At 45.5% G+C, this 19,111-nt stretch overlaps 1 protein-coding gene across 1 annotated transcript in view; it reads right to left on the bottom strand.

Moving 5' to 3' along the window:
- The window catches only part of alkbh3 (alkB homolog 3, alpha-ketoglutarate dependent dioxygenase), a 74,893-nt gene extending 59,177 nt beyond the window's left edge, over positions 1–15,716 (bottom strand). Inside the window, exons 1-3 of the mRNA XM_041196575.1 lie at positions 15,619–15,716; positions 10,577–10,693; positions 5,644–5,741 (exon numbers count right to left, since the gene is read on the bottom strand). Of these exons, the coding sequence (XP_041052509.1) occupies positions 5,644–5,741; positions 10,577–10,655 (177 nt within the window). The 5' untranslated portion in view covers positions 10,656–10,693; positions 15,619–15,716. The remainder of the gene's footprint in view (positions 1–5,643; positions 5,742–10,576; positions 10,694–15,618) is intronic.
- Positions 15,717–19,111: the final 3,395 nt, after the last annotated feature.

The following is a 19,111-nucleotide window of genomic DNA, read 5'->3' as shown; positions in this document are numbered from 1 at the left end:
TCATACCCAATAAATCCAATTATCCCTCTTTCCAGAATTCTCTCTTAGTTTCACTTTGGGTTTAAAGGGACCTTAATAATAAAAAAAATTAGGCTATTTCCCAAAGCGCACGGTTTATCACACAAGAGAGATTCTAACAATCTCCCCTTGGCATTCAACAGCATTATCATTGCTAAATTCCTACTATCAACATCCTGGGAGGGGTCACTACTGACCAGAAACTGAACTGAACCAGCCATATAAATATTGTGGCTCTGGGAACAGGTCAGAGGTTGGGAATTCTGCAGTGATTAACTCACCCCTGACTCCCAAAGCCTGTCCTCCATCCACAAGGCACTCGGCAGGAGTATAATGGAATATTTTCCACTTGCCTGCATGAGCACAGCTCCAACAACACTCAAGAAGCTTGACATCATCCAGGACAAAGCAGTCCGTTTGATTGGCACCCCATCCACCACTTCAAGCATTCACTCTCCCCACTACCGGTGCATGGTAGCAGCAGTGTGTACTATCTACAAGACGCACTGCAGCATCTCACCAAAGGTCATCAATAGCAACTTCCAAACTACAACCTCTCGAACCTAGAAGAACAAGGGAACCAAACACATGGGAGTACCAGCTCAGAGTAACATTGCTAAAGCCATGAAAAGTGGCTTATTGACATATCTCTTGACTGCAGGAGCTAAGTGAAACTGGGGAGAAAATACATTAATCTAAACATCACAAATATTGAAAAAAGTTAAATTTTCACTTTTCTTACCGATTTACAACTTGCTTTCATACAACTCCATAGGCACCAGCCAATAACTTATTAAAACTCACATGAGACATGGCAGATGGTATCGTAATAGGCAAACCTGGGCTTTCTCTCACCCAATATCTACACTAGTTAGCAGAGAACTGTAAGGGGTGAGAATTTTCCTCTCTCTAATTTCCTGGCACAGGGCCTAAACTATAATGTTCTGGGCTTGGATCAGCTAATTCAACACAAATCTAAGCTGCAAGCTTCTTGGTCTATATGGTTCAGCTACTCAGTGGAAAATTTCACAGCTATCAAGCCTTTATAGAAAGGAGAAAGAGATAAGCTAAACATTGTTGGAGTGGGGCTTCTTGCAGTGTGTGTCAGTATTTAGACCTTTTCTCCTACACTCCTCAGCTAAATATAATTTGCTGTGCAACTTGCTGGAAGTGCGAACTGATAACAGCACAGCAAGGGCAACAATACATTGGAGATCTTGGTGAACGAAACACCAACAGTACATAACCTTAACCATTGAGATTAAGAATTGAGAAAGAAACAGAGAAACAATGGAGAAGGACGGTGAATTAGAATTGTCAGTTACAGAGACAGAAATAATGCGAGGGACAGAAAGTTTGGATTGAGAGTGAGAAAAAAAATAAAAGGACAGAACTTTGAAGTCAGAAATGATTTACAATCTTAAAAATTTAAATTAAGAATTTATTATATGCAAGAATGAGATGCAACTGCTTCAATTATTTCCTTTCTGGGCCAGAGAAACTGACTGACATTGCATTAATAATTACCATGTTGTTAAAAAGGTTTTTACAATTACTTGTCAATTTTCCTGTTTTCAACAAATAGCAACTGTGAATTCCACCAGTGTATAAGTTCCTCTCGTGTTTAAAGGGCATAAGATTTACATCCTGAATGAGTGAAAGCTTTGTGCTTAGCTTTGCATGTCGCAGTATATCCTAAGAAGGCTGTAATCCAGCTGCGTGTTTTTCAAAGTACAATAGTCAAAATTGGCCAGTAAATTTTGGAGATCCACAACTCTCGACATATCTCTTCATAACACACCATTATTTTTCCAGCAAGATTTGATCCTGTGGTTATGTAATCGTCGGTTGTATTTTCATTATCAAAAGTATGCCGCACTTTCTAAAATGACAAGCTCAATCTACACCTTTAGGTTCTTTAAATTTGTACAGTAAGAACTTAGAAAAATATCTCTAACTACTTCTGATCTCATTATTTGAATCAAGCAGCATAAGCACACAGCAAAGTAAGATGAAGTTAGTGCTAAAAGGTTTGAATGATCAGAATTTAAATTAAGTGATTTTGAATTAAGAATAGACTGTGCTTGCATATCCAACCCTAACACAGTCCTCACTGATTTTTTTTTTTCCATTTTAGATTCCTTCCATTCTATACAACATTCCCCTGTGGAGAAGACTGACCCCAAAGCTGCTTTTAAATTGACCAATTGTGCACTTGTTTACATGTTAAATTCTCAATTTTGGTCAGGTTGCAGGAGTGGAGCCAAGTGGAGGCCAGGTGCTTCCTCACAGAGATGAAGGGTCTTAGCCACACATGCATTTTCTAACAACCTGGGAAAAACATGAGAAGAAAATTGAGAAGCAAGATTGAAAAGCAAACCTTAAATGTAGGGTGATTAGGAACTATATCATATTAACACAATAACAAGCACAGCACAGTGGTTAGAATGCAGATTTACAATCACAATATCTTCAGCTGTACTAACAGGGTAAGTACCAGACCTTCCCAAACAAGGAGGAAAGAATTTGTAGGCTGAGTTGTAGAAGAAATCAATCAACATTAGCACCAGCAAAAGGTCAATCATGTACCCTCAAAACAAAAAGAGGCGAATTATCAGTGCTGCTGGTTAAAATGAGTACTGAGAGGATATTTTTTGAAATCCTGTTGATACAGAAACATTAGGACTAGAAGACATTTGAAATGTTGTCTCAAGGAGAAGTGACAGAAAAAATTACCTCTCCCAGGCACGTAGTCCTCAAAACACAACTATATTCTCTCAATTCTGAATCATAGGTAAATAAGTCACACACAATTTGTCGCCCACACAGTTACCTCTCCAATGCCTCACTATCGCCCACGCTGTCTCACACCCACACAATATAGTTACTTGAAGTTACCTATGTCCGAACTCACCCAATCATCATAACAATGTACTTAAACATTAGTTATCCACATCAATCACACATTAATCTCAGTCTTTCATCACTGTGTAGGCGTCACTTAGGAAGCAAAATAAAAAAGAGGAGATAGTAATCCAAGAATATTTGATTTAAAATCTTTAAAAATGATATTGATAACATAAGTTCTAATTACTTATTCGGTTTTTAAAAAAAAAATCAATAAAATCATCCAGCACATTTTGTAATAGTCCGTTTATACCTGGAATGAATTAATCCATTCATTTCACTCCTTTTAACGTTATCAATGTAGCGGTTTTGTTCCCTTCAACTTAGCAAAGCCTTCAGGCTGGCTTACTGAATATCAGAAGCACAAACCCAGGTTCTAACTTTGGTGTCAATACCAAAAGCCAAGGCAGAGACTGCAGAAATACAAAACACGTATGTGCTGTGATTCTCATAGCCAAGGAGCAAAAATCCTAATTACCAAAACTGGTTCTGGGAACAATTTTGTGCTATATGAGACTGATAAGATCAAGAATTTTCCCTCTTCAATAGTTCTGATAAATAAGTCACATTTGTGTTTTCATGCATGTAATTCCAGGCGGCAACTTTTTAGATGTTTTGAAAAAACACATAGCTGGATTACAGCATGCTCAAAAGTTAGTAGAAAGAATCCTGAGGGATAGAATATGTCTGCACATGGAGAGGCACGGACTAATCAGGGATAGTCAGCATGGATTTGTTAAGGGAAGGTCATGTCTGACAAATTTGATCGAATTTTTTGAGGAGGTAACCAGGAGTGTTGATGAGGGTAATGCATTTGATGTGATCTACATGGACTTTAGCAAGGCTTTTGATATGGTCCCTCATGGCAGACTGGGCAAGAAAGTAAGAGCCCATGGGATCCAAGGCAAGTGGCACATTGGATCCAAAATTGGCTGAGAGGCAGGGAGCAGAGGGTGGTGGTAGAAGAATGCTTCTGTGACTGGAAGTTTGTATCCAGTGGGGTTCGACAAGGCTCGGTGTGGGGGCCCTTGCTGTTTGCGGTGTACATAAATGATTTGGACTTAAATGTAAGGGGTATGTTCAAGAAGTTCATGGATGACATGAAAATTGGTAGGGTGGTAAATATTGAGGAGGATAGCTATAAACTGCAGAAAGATATCAATAGACTGGTCAACAGGGCAGAGGAGTGGCAAAAGGAATTCAACCTGGAAAAGTGTGAGGTAATGCACTTAGGGCAAGGCAAGGAGTTACCCTATGAATGGTAGGACCCTGGAAAGTACTGAAGATCAGGGGGACCTTGGTGTGCATATCCACAGATCCCTAAAGGTAGGAGGGCAGGTAGACATGGTGGTTAAGAAGGAATGTGGGATACTTGTATTCTACGCCTCAGCTAATAAAGGCAAGAGCAGGGAAGTTACAGAACTGTATAAAATGCTGGTTAGGCCACAACTGGAGTACTGCATGCAGTTTTGGTCATCACATTATAGGAAGGATGTGATTGCACTGGAGAGGGTGCAGGGGAGATTTACCAGGATGCTGCCTGGGCTGGAGGGTCTGAGCTATGAGGAAAGATTGGATAGGCTGGGGTTGGTTTCCTTGGAGCAGCAAAGATTGAGAGGGTACGTGATAAGAGGTGTATAAGATTATGAGGGACATAGATATGGTGGATACAAAGGCACTTTTTCCATTAGTAGAGGGGTCAATAACCAGGGGGCATAGATTTAAGTTAAGAGGTAGAAGGCTAAGAGGGGGGTTGAGGAGAATTTTTTTCACCCAGAGGGTGGTGGGAGTCTGGACCTCACTGCCTGAAAGAGTGGTTGAGTCAGAAACTCTCATAACTTTTCAAAAGTATTTAGATATTCAGTTGCATTGCTATAGCCTCCAGGGCTATGGGCCAAGCACTGGAAAATGGGATTAGTGTAGTCAGATCTTTATTGACTGGAGTGGACACGATGGGCCAAATGGCTTCCTTCTGTGCTGTAAATGTCTATGAGTCTATGAGTGAATGAACCTGTAAGATATACTGTGACATACAAAGCTAAGCACAAAGTTTTCACTCATTTAAAGTGTACATCTTATACCCTTTAAACACATGACAAGAACTTACACACTGGTGGAATTTACAGTTGCTATTATTTGAAAAGAGGAAAATTGGTGAGTAATTATCATGCATCAAGAAGTTATACCACCAAATATTCAGCATTTTGTAATAAACCAGTGTCACTGGCTAACATTGAAATCAATGTTCTTCAGCATTGTGACATAATACATATCAAAATCTGATTTGTGCCAAGGTTAAGATATTAATACCTATAATAAGAGATTGCATGGAACACTTTTCATTACACTGCTTTAACATACAGCTTTTTAAAACATGTCCTAAATACATTAAACAATGATCAAGAAGGAGCACTTTCTTTTCTTATTAGAGAAGTGTGATTGCACTTGCAAAGATCATTCTGTCTGGTGAAGTATGTACTTCTCCTGTGCTTATCCTTACATGGATTTCCTGTAGAGTGAACACAGGGATCTGTCTGGTAAATCTGTTGCTGGTCTGTATCAAACAAGATATAAAGTCGATCTCTACTCATGAAAGGTGTGTACTTTATGGTAAGTACTGTACGTCAGTGGATTGCATCATATAATACATGTAAATTGGACATGATGTACTGAACAAGATAGGATCACATACTCAAAAAAAAACATTCATTGTGTTACCTCTGTTGGATTTTCAAAGACAAATCTTCTATCAGCTGAAGTCTGTTCTTTCAGTGGCCAGTGCGCTCCAGCAACATTTTCTGAGGAATGTCTACTAACTAAAAGTAAATGACACACTACACTTTAAAACATGTATATTACAAACACAAAATGCTCTTTTATATTCTAAATCAGAATTCTTTATTTTAAGTACACCGAAGATCAAAATCAAAAGTTTACATGCATTCATGTATGTTCTAACAAGACTACATTTGTGTGTAGGCATTTGATCACTTTTCTCCCAGTCTCATATGAAAGGTTCTCCCAAAATATGTTTTTACATTAAAAGGGTCTCAAGCCAATTATTATATCAATGACTCACTCTCATCTCAGTAGGTCTACTGTTTTTGTGGCAGAACATGGCATTTATGAGATGGATTTGGTCACATCTTCCTTAATTGACTTCTTACCCATAACCCCCGACTTTGTACTTCCCCTCCTCTCTTTAAGTGCTTCCCCTGCTATATTCAGGCAATTCACTTTACGCTCTGCCATTACTGCTCTTGAACTAGCCTTTGTGAACTGCAGAAGAGCAATTTTTGGCAACTCGGCTTTCAACAGTCACAATTGGCAACTCACAATGTGGGTAACCATGGCCATCAGTTTATATCTTATACTGATACTATAATCATCATCAGATTCCTTTGTTTTAAGTAAAGGAAAACCAATAAACTCTTGAAGAATCTTGTATATCAGCAGTGTGTTACCCTGCATAGATAGAACAAAGATGGGATGTGATTTCACATCCACAATAGTCTACATTGCTGCATACATGATCTGATCTGTGGTACAGTGAATAAATGCTGAGAAGGGCCCAAGAACCTAAACAGAGAGAGAAGAACCCTTCCCTTGATTTCCTTAAATAACGATTAATAGATTCAGAGAAGGAATTGGAGAAGTTCGGTGGGAACTCAAATCTCTCAGCTGTGGACACCGCAGGTCCGAGGGCACCGCGTGACACACGGAGACTCAACTGACAAAATGAATGAATACAAGACTTTAAAAAAATTATTTTCATAACAACTAAAGAAAAATATTTGATAAGATAGCAGATCTCCCAACTCCTGACATTAATTAATGAACCAAAGCAAAATGACAATTTCAGGCACAGTAAGTTTGGTACATAGACACAAGCAATGAGCAGCATCTAACTGTTCAAAAAATATGATTTGCAAATTCAGTCATTAGTGTTATTAAGCACTTGGTGCCCTCAACTGGTCATGTACTGTAATCATGTAACTGCCTCAGGGATACAATCAGCAAATACGAGGATCATTTGCAGATTTGATCATTTCTACAACCAAAATGGTATAGGAATTATTATGGGTTCTAAAAAGAAAATAAGTAACAAATGTGTTATTTCTTTCTGAAACAAGCGTTAATTAACTAACAGCTTGCAATTATATCGATTTCAAATTAAAGTCAAAAATAAGTTTTATGAATGTCCCACACTAACTAGATAAAACATCACACCATGCTGTAAAATTTGATGATCTCCCTCATAAGTAGTTGAGCTTTTATGATTCGGTTACATAAAGCAATACTTGGAGGCAATGGGAGGATTTGAATAGCTACTTGCACTCCCTTCAAAAACTGACATTTACAACAAAAAAAAAATCACAAAACAGCAAAAATTTCAAATACTGGGAACAAGGAAATACAAATACAAGATGCTGAAAATATACAGCATATTCTTAAGCCTCTGAAGAGATGGATCAAAGGTTCTGCTGTAGATTTTATCAGAACTAATGATATGGTGCTTACAAAAGACTGAGTGATTAAGCAAAATGCAGCATCAACATCAATGCCATGAAACAGTAGAATAAAAGCTCACGCTTGCAATACTCAACTCAAAATGTTACAGGAGAAAGAGTACCAAGCAAAGGCTATCCATCTCTCTCTATGGGGAAAGTCAAAGTGATTCATCTCAGGCTACCTTCCATTAGTTGGCTTAACAACAACATTGGGAGAGGCCTGGGACAGATCACTTGTGTGGGAGGCCCAAGGGGGGGACGTTGTGGTGGGGAACAAATCTAAAAATATGATTTGACTTACAACTGGTTGTGCTGAATAATTTGAAGAATAATTGAAAATTCAGAAAGCAATTACATTCTCTTGACAAAATGTTCTATTTTTCATTATGGTACAGAAATTCTATTGAGCCTACAAAGGATCCATTAATGTGTCGTTTGGACTCATGAATGATGTTTTCATCTAATACTTTGCAAAACATGAAACTTAATAGCATTTATATTGTCCCAAATGCAACAAAAATTTGTATTACCACAATAATGACAATAAAGTATTGACGTCATTATCATTTTACATATGAACAGAAAATGTTAACTATTTGGGTACTGAAACCCATCAAAATACATACCTCTTCTGGGTAGGCATTCAAGTGCAACAAGTTCAGAGGGAGACAGGTTAGAGTGAGTGAGGGGAGCAGAGAAATTAAGACGGCCAATGTCACGTTGACAGTTCTCATTGAAAAGATCAAGGCTGGGTGAGAGGTCAGAGAAAGGGGTTCAAGTATAGGAAGAGTATTAGAGATGTTTGAAAGGATCCAGTGAGCAGGCAGAGGACTCTTGCCCAAAAAAGTGAGCACAGAGGCTCTTCTGGGTTGCTTGCGCAAGGTTAATATCCTGTCGCTTATCGTAGAATATTAGAAATTTTTCATCTTAAATTTCCTTCATTCATTCTCTTACCTCCTCCACAACTCATATCTATTATCTTTGATCAGGGAGGCTGAAAGTTCCATCCTGTGCACATCGTTACACATCAATGCTTCAGTCATTCTGGTAAGTTCTGCCCTCAGGCAGAGAGAGAACTGTGGAGAGAAGAGGAAGAGAAATGGACTCCCTCTTCCCCTGATGATCCAAGTAAAACTGGTGAACTCAATGGGCAAAACACAATTCCAACTGTCAGTTGAGACTGAGATGCAAATTTGGACATCCTATTTCAGAATCCAATACTCTAGTACTGTGCCCTCAAGTTGCATAAACTGCAGAACAGCAGCTGTGCCACAATCCTAAGGAGCTGAGAACTTTAGTTCCCATAGCAGCACCTCAAAACCTATTTATTATTAAGATTCCATACCTCTTGACATTTTTAAAGAATTAAAATGAACTGACAAAACTTCATGAGATGCAGTAATGTGAATAGATAAAGTAGTGGGACTAGGTGGTTTAGTAAACAAGCAAAATGCTGGGAAAAACTCAGATTATGCATTCTCTAGTTTATTTTTGGTTCCAAAAAAAATTCACTGATATCCATTCTGATTCCCCATGACAGAAATCTTAATGTCAAGCTCAGCATGTTATGAACTTTCGGTCAATATTTTAAAAACTGGACACAAACAAGGTATTAAAATGACTGCTGCAAATCATGTGACCTTGACATTTGCGTTACAGTCGGTATCAAGTCTCAGGCGAATACTGTGTCAAATATGGATATTCACAATCATCTGGGGAATTCACACATATCTTTGTTTAAGGATGGGCCAACACAAAAGGACTGCAGAATTTCCAGGCTGCCCGACTCCCTATTTCAAATCAAACAAAAAAGATCAAAACTCAATTGGTGGCAGATGGAAGTGGCTTTCCCCATCCAAATTAGACTGAGTGAACCTCAGAGGTTTTAACCCACAACGCAGGATGCGAAATCAACATAAACACCACCCTATTTGGAAAAGGACTTGAACTTGTGAAAAGCCACATGAGGGCAGCCATGTTTTTGTCTGCTTGTAAAAATCAGCTAACAGCTATTTGCAGTTAATCATTAGTCGTCAGTTGGTCAGAAAGCCAGATCATCAAGCAGCCAAGGTAATTAACTGCATACCTTGAAAGTGGGGATCCCAACAGAAAGAAGGATTCATGCCCAACAAGTTCCAGTTAAAAGTTTGCCTAAGAACTAACCTCCAAGCTATTCAACTACATGAACCCTCACAACCAGTGAAACCTTCACTTGACAAGACCCTCACTTCAACTTTAGGCCCAACAAAATCATTCAAGAGACCAGGTCTACCACTTGGGAGAATGAAAATCATAAATCAGAGACTGAGATTACTCTAATCTGTAAAAGTACTGACGATGCAGAAAATTTGGATTTATTTTAAAGTACCAGCCAGGGCCAGCAATTAAGGTACCAAAGCATACACAAACAGTCGCAGCCTTACATGAAAGCTATAAGCTTGTACAAAGGGCTCAGCTGTAAATTTGCAGTTAGGAAATGGGAGACACACGTGCGGGGACACGGGATAACTCAATCAAGAAATGGGGAAGGCCATTTCGCACTGTCTGATAGCCATCTTCAAAAAAGACAATGCCCAGTCTCTGCACTGTAATTACTGTACAGGAGCACAATTATCAGCCCACCGGGATTTCATCGTGCTGTGGCCTTTGTCTAACGAACACCATTAAGTTGTAACTGATAGTAAAAGATATATAAACTCTGCTCATTTCAACGTCGGTGGAGAAGCACCTGGAGTGCCCAACGTTTGTTCCCCGCATGCGTAATAAAGGAACCACTTGAATATTTCATCTGGACTCCAAGTGTTGAAATTTTGTACCAGAGTATTCCTCGGACCTTTCAGTACATTACCTTCATCTGTATTCAATCTGTGTGTGTTTGTGTGTGAGTGAGCGAGTGAGATTGACAGGGTAATGTTGCGATAATTCGGGGTAAGTGTCTGAGAATAAATAACCTTTATCTTTAACTCAGAAAAGCTTGCTGCTAAATTTAGTTAATTAGAAAACACACTCAAAGGCGTAAGAAAACACACACCCCTTTCCACTTCAAACATACTGATCATGGGTCTCTGTGACACTAATATTTTGCTACCAGTTCTAAAAGAAATGCTGATTACTTTAAAATTACTGTTTACATGTCATACCTTGAAGTGAGCTTGCTGTGGTCTTACTGGGGCCTGCCCATGCACCCTGCACTCTTGCCCGCTGTCTTTTGTCTGCCATGAATCTTGTAAATCTCACTTCTTCACTGCCATAACACACTAAAAGAGGAACATGAGATCAAGCCATCAGACTAACAACTAGCATTTAAATAACACCTTCAATGTAGTAAAATATCCTAAAGCACTTCACAGGTGTGTTGTCAAGCCAAGTTTGACACCAATTTACAAAAGATTTCAGGACAGGTGACCAAAGACTTGACCACAGAGTGAGACATTAAGGAATGTCGTAAAGGAGGGGAAACAGAGAGGAGGCGAGGCTTGGTGGGGGTGGGGTGAGGAAATCCAGAACTTAAGGTCCAGGCAGCTAAAGGCACAGCCGCCAGTGGTGAAGTGATTCAAATCACTGATGAGCAAGAGGCCAAAAATGGAGATGTGTAGAGACTTTGGAGGGTGTAGAACTGAGGGTGATTACAGGAATAGCGATAGGGAAGATCATGGAGGGATTTGAAAATGAGGAAGAGAATTTTAGAATCGAGGTGGTGTCAAACTAGTGGCAATGTAGGTCAGCAAGCAAAAGGATGATGGGTGAACAGGATTTGGTGCAACTCAGGATACAGATTGCAGATTTGGATAAGTTTATGGAGTTCAGAAGATGGAAGTTGGCCAGCAGTACATTGGAATAGTCAAGCCTATAGGTAACAAAGGCCTGGGTGAGATTTTCAGCCATAGATGAAATGAGGCAAAGATGATGCTACCAGGTTGGAAGTAGGTGGGCTTGGTGCTGGAATAGATATGTGGTTGGAAATTCGCTCCATGGTCAAATATGATGTCAAGGCTGCAAACAGCCTCAGACAGTAACTAGGTTAAGGGAAGTAGTGTTGAAAGAATGGCTTTTGAGGTAGGGACTGAAGACAGTGTTATAATGACCAATATTAAACCTCTATCCACCAATCATTTTTTTCTGCTCATTCATCACTGATAGTGCTTATTATTGTGGATGTCACTTCTATCAAGTGCAAAACTTAAAAGGGCTATGGCAGAAGATGGGATTGTATTAGTAAGTTATGTAGGGCTTTGAATGATTGTATTTGTCAGCAAAAAAATTTGAAAATTGAAAAAAGATTAAAAGTAAACTTTTGACCTCTGGTTCAGACAACCTGCTCAAAAACCAGACTTGTGCCAAACCTCAGAGCCTCATTGCATTGTATTAGCAAGTTTATTTTGTGCTGCAATAATGCGACTGAAATCCTTCTTTTGTGCATCCAGTAAATTTACTAGGTTAGGCTGAATGAGAGGTGATCTTATTGAAACATATAAGATCCTGAGCGCAATTGATAGGTTGAATACCAGGAGGTCATTTCCTCTTGTGGGGGAGACTAGAACAAGGGAACACAGTTTAATAAGAGGCCTACCTTTTAAGATGGAGGTAAGAATTTCTTTCTCTCAGCGGGTTGTCAGTCTGCGGAATTCTCTTCTCCAGAAAGCAGTGGGGACTGAATCAGTGAATTTATTCATGGCAAAGTTAGATAGATTTTTGATAGACAAGGGAGTCAAGGGTTATGGGGGCAGACAGGAGAGTGGAGTTGGGACCATGACTAGATCAGCCATGATTTTATCGAATAGCGGCACATACTTGGAAGGGCTGAATGGCCTACTCCTACTCCTATGTTTGTTAAGACCATTGCCACGAAAACAGATCTTTCTATTGGTGGTGGTGGTGGTGGGGGCGGGGTGGGGGGGGGGGGGGGGGGGGTGGGGGTTGGCAGTGTATGTTTATTTTCCAGATGCTGTAAACTGTAGGTATCTCAACATCCAGCAGCACTAACACTACAAAAAAAAATTACAGCTAAAGGAAAATCTTTCTAATGGAGCATTTTATATCACTGAACCTCTTCCTGTAGCACATCGCACAGGGAACAGCTGCTGAGCGCAACTTGTACAGTGCTCCAACACGATGGATGTTTTACGGTGTTCGGACAAGTAGAAATCACTTTGGATCTTGTAGCTCATCACCATAAGTGCACCGTTTGTGGTTGAGCACATCTACTGAACTGAGATTTGTATGCAGTTTTAAGGATGCGTGTGAATTTATATATTAAAAAAATTATGAAAATGTATGAAAAATATATAGAATATATATGTATTTAAAAAAATAGGAAAATGTGAATTTATACATCTCCTTTCATATCTTCAGGACCTTCCAATGTGCTTAGCGGCCAACTGAATTACTTTAGAAATGTGTTCAAATAGGATAGTCAATTTGTAGTAGGAGCCCACAAAAAAAATCAATAATGTAATAATCTGTTTTAGGTTTGATATTGACTAGGATGTCACTTTTCAAATAGCTCCATATTGTTAGTTACATCCATCTAAGCAGACGGACAGGTTTAATACCACAACTTAAAGACACGACTTAGACTTCTAAATTTGTTAGGAATCTAGAAATAACCCGTTGCACTTCTGTAATTGAAGGCTAATTTTCAAAGCAGCAGAAACTGAATTTTCACACATTCCCTTTTACTTCCACCGGGTTTCTCCCCGGTTGCTATGGGGGCATGGTGGCATGGGGGGTTTCTCCCACAATTACTATGGGGGAGGGATGGGTGTTTCCCCTCAGTTGCTATGGGGTTGATTCTACCTGATTCCCACCAGTTGCTATGAAGTTTCTTCCCTGGTTGCAATGGCGGCTCCCACCCCCGCCCTTTCAGTTGCAGTGGGGTTCTCCCCATTGCTATGGGGCTTCACCCCCAATTGCTCAGGGAGTGATTATCCCAATTGCTCTGGCAGTTGCCCCTGGTTGCTCGGGTGGTTCCCCATCTGGTTGCTATGGGAGTTTCTGTCTGGTTGCCGTCAGACACCTTCCCAGTTGCAACGGGATTCACCATCAGCAGTTATGGGGGTGATTCTCTCAGGTAGCTATGGGGGTTCACCTCCCCACCCAGTTGATATGGAGATGATTCTCCCTTGTTGCTACAGATGTCCAGCCCCAGGTTGCTATAGGGGCTTCCCGCCTGTTGTTACATGGGTTAGCCCTTGGTTGCTATGGGGGTGATTCTCCCCAGTTGCTATGGGGGTTCCAACCCCTGCATCTCCCCACCCCCAAGTTGCTATGTGGTTTCCCCCTCCCTGTTGCTATGTGCATTGCTCCACTGGTGATATGGGGTTCCAACCCCCAGTTGGTAGGAAGGTGACTATCTTGGTTGCTATCGGAGTTCCCTTGATTGATGGGGTGGTTTCCCCACCCGGTTGCGATGGGGGTTCCTGCCTCGTTGCAATGATGGACTTCCAAGGGTGCTGTGGGGTTCCACCACCATTGCTAAGGTTTCCTCGCCAGTTGCTATAGGGATAATCTCTCCTCACGAGTTGCTGAGGGGGCGTTTGCGCCCCCACCCCCCCATTACTATGGGGTATTTGTCCACTACCACTGTTGCTGTGGGGCTATTTGTCCCCCCTGTTGCTGTGGGGGTATTTAACCCCCCCCACCACCCCCACCCCCCGTTGCTGTGGGGGTATTTGATCCCCCACCCCCTGTTGCTGTGGGGGTATTTGACCCCCACCCCCCGTTGCTGTGGGGGTATTTGATCCCCCACCCCCTGTTGCTGTGACGGTATTTGACCCCCACCCCCACCGTTGCTGTGGGGGTATTTGACCCCCACCCCCTGTTGCTGTGGGGGTATTTGATCCCCCACCCCCCGTTGCTGTGGGGGTATTTGATCCCCCACCCCCCGTTGCTGTGGGGGTATTTGATCCCCCACCCCCCCGTTGCTGTGGGGGTATTTGATTCCCCCCCCACCCCCCGTTGCTGTGGGGGTATTTGACCCCCACCCCCCGTTGCTGTGGGGGTATTTGATCCCCCCCCCCCGTTGCTGTGGGGGTATTTGACCCCACCCCCCGTTGCTGTGGGGGTATTTGACCCCACCCCCCCCCCCCGTTGCTGTGGGGGTATTTGACCCCACCCCCCCCCCCCCCCGTTGCTGTGGGGGTATTTGACCACCCACCCCCACCGTTGCTGTGGGGGTATTTGATCCCCCACCCCCCGTTGCTGTGGGGGTATTTGACCCCCCCCCCCGGTTGCTGTGGGGGTATTTGACCCCACCCCCCCCCCCCCCCCCCCCCCCCCGTTGCTGTGGGGGTATTTGACCCCACCCCTCCCCCCCGTTGCTGTGGGGGTATTTGACCCCACCCCCCCCCCCGTTGCTGTGGGGGTATTTGACCCCACCCCCCCCCCCCCCGTTGCTGTGGGGGTATTTGACCCCACCCCCCCCCCCCCCGTTGCTGTGGGGGTATTTGACCCCACCCCCCCCCCCCCCCCCGTTGCTGTGGGGGTATTTGACCACCCACCCCCACCGTTGCTGTGGGGGTATTTGACCCCACCCCCCCCCCCCGTTGCTGTGGGGGTATTTGACCCCACCCCCCCCCCGTTGCTGTGGGGGTATTTGACCCCACCCCCCCCCCCCGTTGCTGTGGGGGTATTTGACCCCACCCCCCCCCCGTTGCTGTGGGGGTATTTGACCCAACCCCCCCCCCCGTTGCTGTGGGGGTATTTGACCCCTACCCCCCCCCCCCCGTTGCTGTGGGGGTATTTGACCCAACCCCCCCCCCCCGTTGCTGTGGGGGTATTTGACCCAACCCCCCCCCCCCCCCCCCGTTGCTGTGGGGGTATTTGACCCCCCCCCCCCCGTTGCTGTGACGGTATTTGACCCCCACCCCCCGTTGCTGTGACGGTATTTGACCCCCACCCCCCGTTGCTGTGGGGGTATTTGACCCCCACCCACCCCCACCGTTGCTGTGGGGGCGATTGTCCCACTCGCGCGCGCGCTCTCTCTCTCTCTCGCCCCGCTCCCACCTCAGGCTCTGATTTCCGGTGGTGCCACGGTTTCTAGGTCCGGCCGGACTCCGACAACGAAAGGTCTCCGGAGAATCGTTCCTCCCCACCCGCCCCCGCCCCCGCCCCCGCCCCCGCCCCCTTCGGCCTCTGTCCCGCGGGGAGAGGAATTGGCGCCTTTTGTTTCAGCGCAGCTCACCCGGGCTCGGCCCAGTGGCTGGGTCCGCGGGCGAAGGAAATGCTCCCGAAAGGCGGCCAGAGACAGAAGAGAAAAGGAAAAGAGCGAGAGAAAGTGTGTGTGAGAGAGGAAGAGGAGGGAGGGAGGGAGGGAGGAAGGGGAGGAAGAGGAGGGAGGGAGGGAGGAAGAGGAGGGAGGGAGGGAGGGAGGAAGAGGAGGGAGGGAGGGAGGGAGGAAGAGGAGGGAGGGAGGGAGGGAGGGAGGAAGAGGAGGGAGGGAGGGAGGGAGGAAGAGGAGGGAGGGAGGGAGGGAGGGAGGGAGGGAGGAAGAGGAGGGAGGGAGGAAGAGGAGGGAGGGAGGGAGGGAGGAAGAGGAGGGAGGGAGGGAGGGAGGAAGAGGAGGGAGGGAGGGAGGGAGGAAGAGGAGGGAGGGAGGAAGAGGAGGAAGGGGAGGAAGAGGAGGGAGGGAGGGAGGAAGAGGAGGGAGGGAGGGAGGAAGAGGAGGGAGGGAGGGAGGGAGGAAGAGGAGGGAGGGAGGAAGAGGAGGGAGGGAGGGAGGAAGAGGAGGGAGGGAGGGAGGGAGGAAGGGGAGGGAGGGAGGGAGAGGGTAAAGACGCAAAACCCAAATGGAACAACCTCCAACTGCTGGAAAATTAAAGGGAAAACTCCCCAGAGGATTCCTCAGAGAAAGATCCAGCGGAGTTTTCCAGGTATTTGCTGATAACATAATTCCAGCCCTCAAACTAACACAAAGAATAATCTAAAATTGTTAACCCGTTCAAGGAGAAGGTGGACGTTTATCACGAACTAAAAGGATGAGGCAGGGAGGAGTGAGGGAGAGAATAATTAGAGGGGCAAGAATGAGGGGTTGGAGGGAGATCGAATTGGAGGGGAGGAGATGGAGGGAGAGGGGAATTGGAGGTGAGGAGATGGAGGGAGAGAGGACTTGGGGGTGAGGAGATGGAGGGAGAGAGGAATTGGAGGTGAGGAGATGGAGGGAGAGAGGAATTGGAGGTGAGGAGATGGAGGGAGAGAGGAATTGGAGGTGAGCAGATGGAGGGAGAGAGGACTTGGGGGTGAGGAGATGGAGGGAGAGAGGAATTGGAGGTGAGGAGATGGAGGGAGAGAGGAATTGGAGGTGAGGAGATGGAGGGAGAGAGGAATTGGAGGTGAGCAGATGGAGGGAGAGAGGACTTGGGGTGAGAGAATGGAGGGAGAGAGGACTTGGGGGTGAGGAGATGGAGGGAGAGAGGACTTGGGGGTGAGATGGAGGGAGAGAGGACTTGGAGGTGAGATGGAGGGAGAGAGGAATTGGAGGTGAGATGGAGGGAGAGAGGAATTGGAGGGGAGGAGATGGAGGGAGAGAGGAATTGGAGGTGAGGAGATGGAGGGAGAGAGGAATTGGAGGTGAGGAGATGGAGGGAGAGAGGAATTGGAGGTGAGGAGATGGAGGGAGAGAGGAATTGGAGGTGAGGAGATGGAGGGAGAGAGGACTTGGGGTGAGAGAATGGAGGGAGAGAGGACTTGGGGGTGAGGAGATGGAGGGAGAGAGGACTTGGGGGTGAGATGGAGGGAGAGAGGACTTGGAGGTGAGATGGAGGGAGAGAGGAATTGGAGGTGAGATGGAGGGAGAGAGGAATTGGAGGGGAGGAGATGGAGGGAGAGAGGAATTGGAGGTGAGGAGATGGAGGGAGAGAGGAATTGGAGGTGAGGAGATGGAGGGAGAGAGGAATTGGAGGTGAGGAGATGGAGGGAGAGAGGAATTGGAGGTGAGGAGATGGAGGGAGAGAGGAATTGGAGGTGAGGAGATGGAGGGAGAGAGGAATTGGAGGTGAGGAGATGGAGGGAGAGAGGAATTGGAGGTGAGGAGATGGAGGGAGAGAGGAATTGGAGGTGAGCAGATGGAGGGAGAGAGGACTTGGGGGTGAGGAGATGGAGGGAGAGAGGACTTGGGGGTGAGGAGATGGAGGGAGAGAGGACTTGGAGGTGAGATGGAGGGAGAGAGGAATTGGAGGTGAGATGGAGGGAGAGAGGAATTGGAGGTGAGATGGAGGTAGAGAGGAATTAGAGGTGAGGAGATGGAGGTAGAGAGGAATTGGAGGTGAGGAGATGGAGGGAGAGGGGAATTGGAGGTGAGGAGATGGAGGGAGAGAGGACTTGGGGGTGAGGAGATGGAGGGAGAGAGGACTTGGGGGTGAGATGGAGGGAGAGAGGACTTGGAGGTGAGATGGAGGGAGAGAGGAATTGGAGGTGAGATGGAGGGAGAGAGGAATTGGAGGTGAGATGGAGGGAGAGAGGAATTGGAGGTGAGAAGATGGAGGGAGAGAGGAATTGGAGGTGAGGAGATGGAGGGAGAGAGGAATTGGAGGTGAGGAGATGGAGGGAGAGAGGAAATGGAGGTGAGGAGATGGAGGGAGAGAGGAATTGGAGGTGAGGAGATGGAGGGAGAGAGGAATTGGAGGTGAGGAGATGGAGGGAGAGAGGAATTGGAGGTGAGGAGATGGAGGGAGAGAGGAATTGGAGGTGAGGAGATGGAGGGAGAGAGGAATTGGAGGTGAGCAGATGGAGGGAGAGAGAACTTGGGGGTGAGGAGATGGAGGGAGAGAGGACTTGGGGGTGAGGAGATGGAGGGAGAGAGGACTTGGAGGTGAGATGGAGGGAGAGAGGAATTGGAGGTGAGATGGAGGGAGAGAGGAATTGGAGGTGAGATGGAGGTAGAGAGGAATTAGAGGTGAGGAGATGGAGGGAGAGAGGAATTGGAGGTGAGGAGATGGAGGGAGAGAGGAATTGGAGGTGAGGAGATGGAGGGAGAGAGGAATTGGAGGTGAGGAGATGGAGGGAGAGAGGAATTGGAGGCGAGGAGATGGAGAGAGGAATTGTAGGTGAGATGGATGGAGAGAGGAATTGGAGGTGAGATGGAGGGAGAGAGGAATTGGAGGCGACATAGAGGGAGAGGGGAATTGGAGGCGAGTAGATGGAGGGAGAGAGGAATTGGAGGCGAGGAGATGGAGGGAGAGAGGAATTGGAGGTGAGGAGATGGAGGGAGAGAGGAATTGGAGGTGAGGAGATGGAGGGAGAGAGGAATTGGAGGTGAGATGGAGGGAGAGAGGAATTGGAGGTGAGGAGATGGAGGGAGAGAGGAATTGGAGGTGAGGAGATGGAGGGAGAGAGGAATTGGAGGCGAGGAGATGGAGGGAGAGAGGAATTGGAGGTGAGCAGATGGAGGGAGAGAGGAATTGGAGGTGAGGAGATGGAGGGAGAGAGGAATTGGAGGTGAGGAGATGGAGGGAGAGAGGAATTGGAGGTGAGGAGATGGAGGGAGAGAGGAATTGGAGGCGAGATGGAGGGAGAGAGGAATTGGAGGTGAGATGGATGGAGAGAGGAATTGGAGGTGAGATGGATGGAGAGAGGAATTGGAGGTGAGGTGGAGGGAGAGAGGAATTGGAGGCGACATAGAGGGAGAGGGGAATTGGAGGCGAGTAGATGGAGGGAGAGAGCAATTGGAGGTGAAGAGA

The sequence above is a fragment of the Carcharodon carcharias genome, chromosome 10 (assembly GCF_017639515.1).
Source record: "Carcharodon carcharias isolate sCarCar2 chromosome 10, sCarCar2.pri, whole genome shotgun sequence".
In the NCBI taxonomy this organism is placed as follows: Eukaryota; Metazoa; Chordata; class Chondrichthyes; order Lamniformes; family Lamnidae; genus Carcharodon; species Carcharodon carcharias.
The sequence above is the reverse complement of the archived record's forward strand: the minus strand, read 5'-3'. Positions and strand labels throughout refer to the sequence as shown.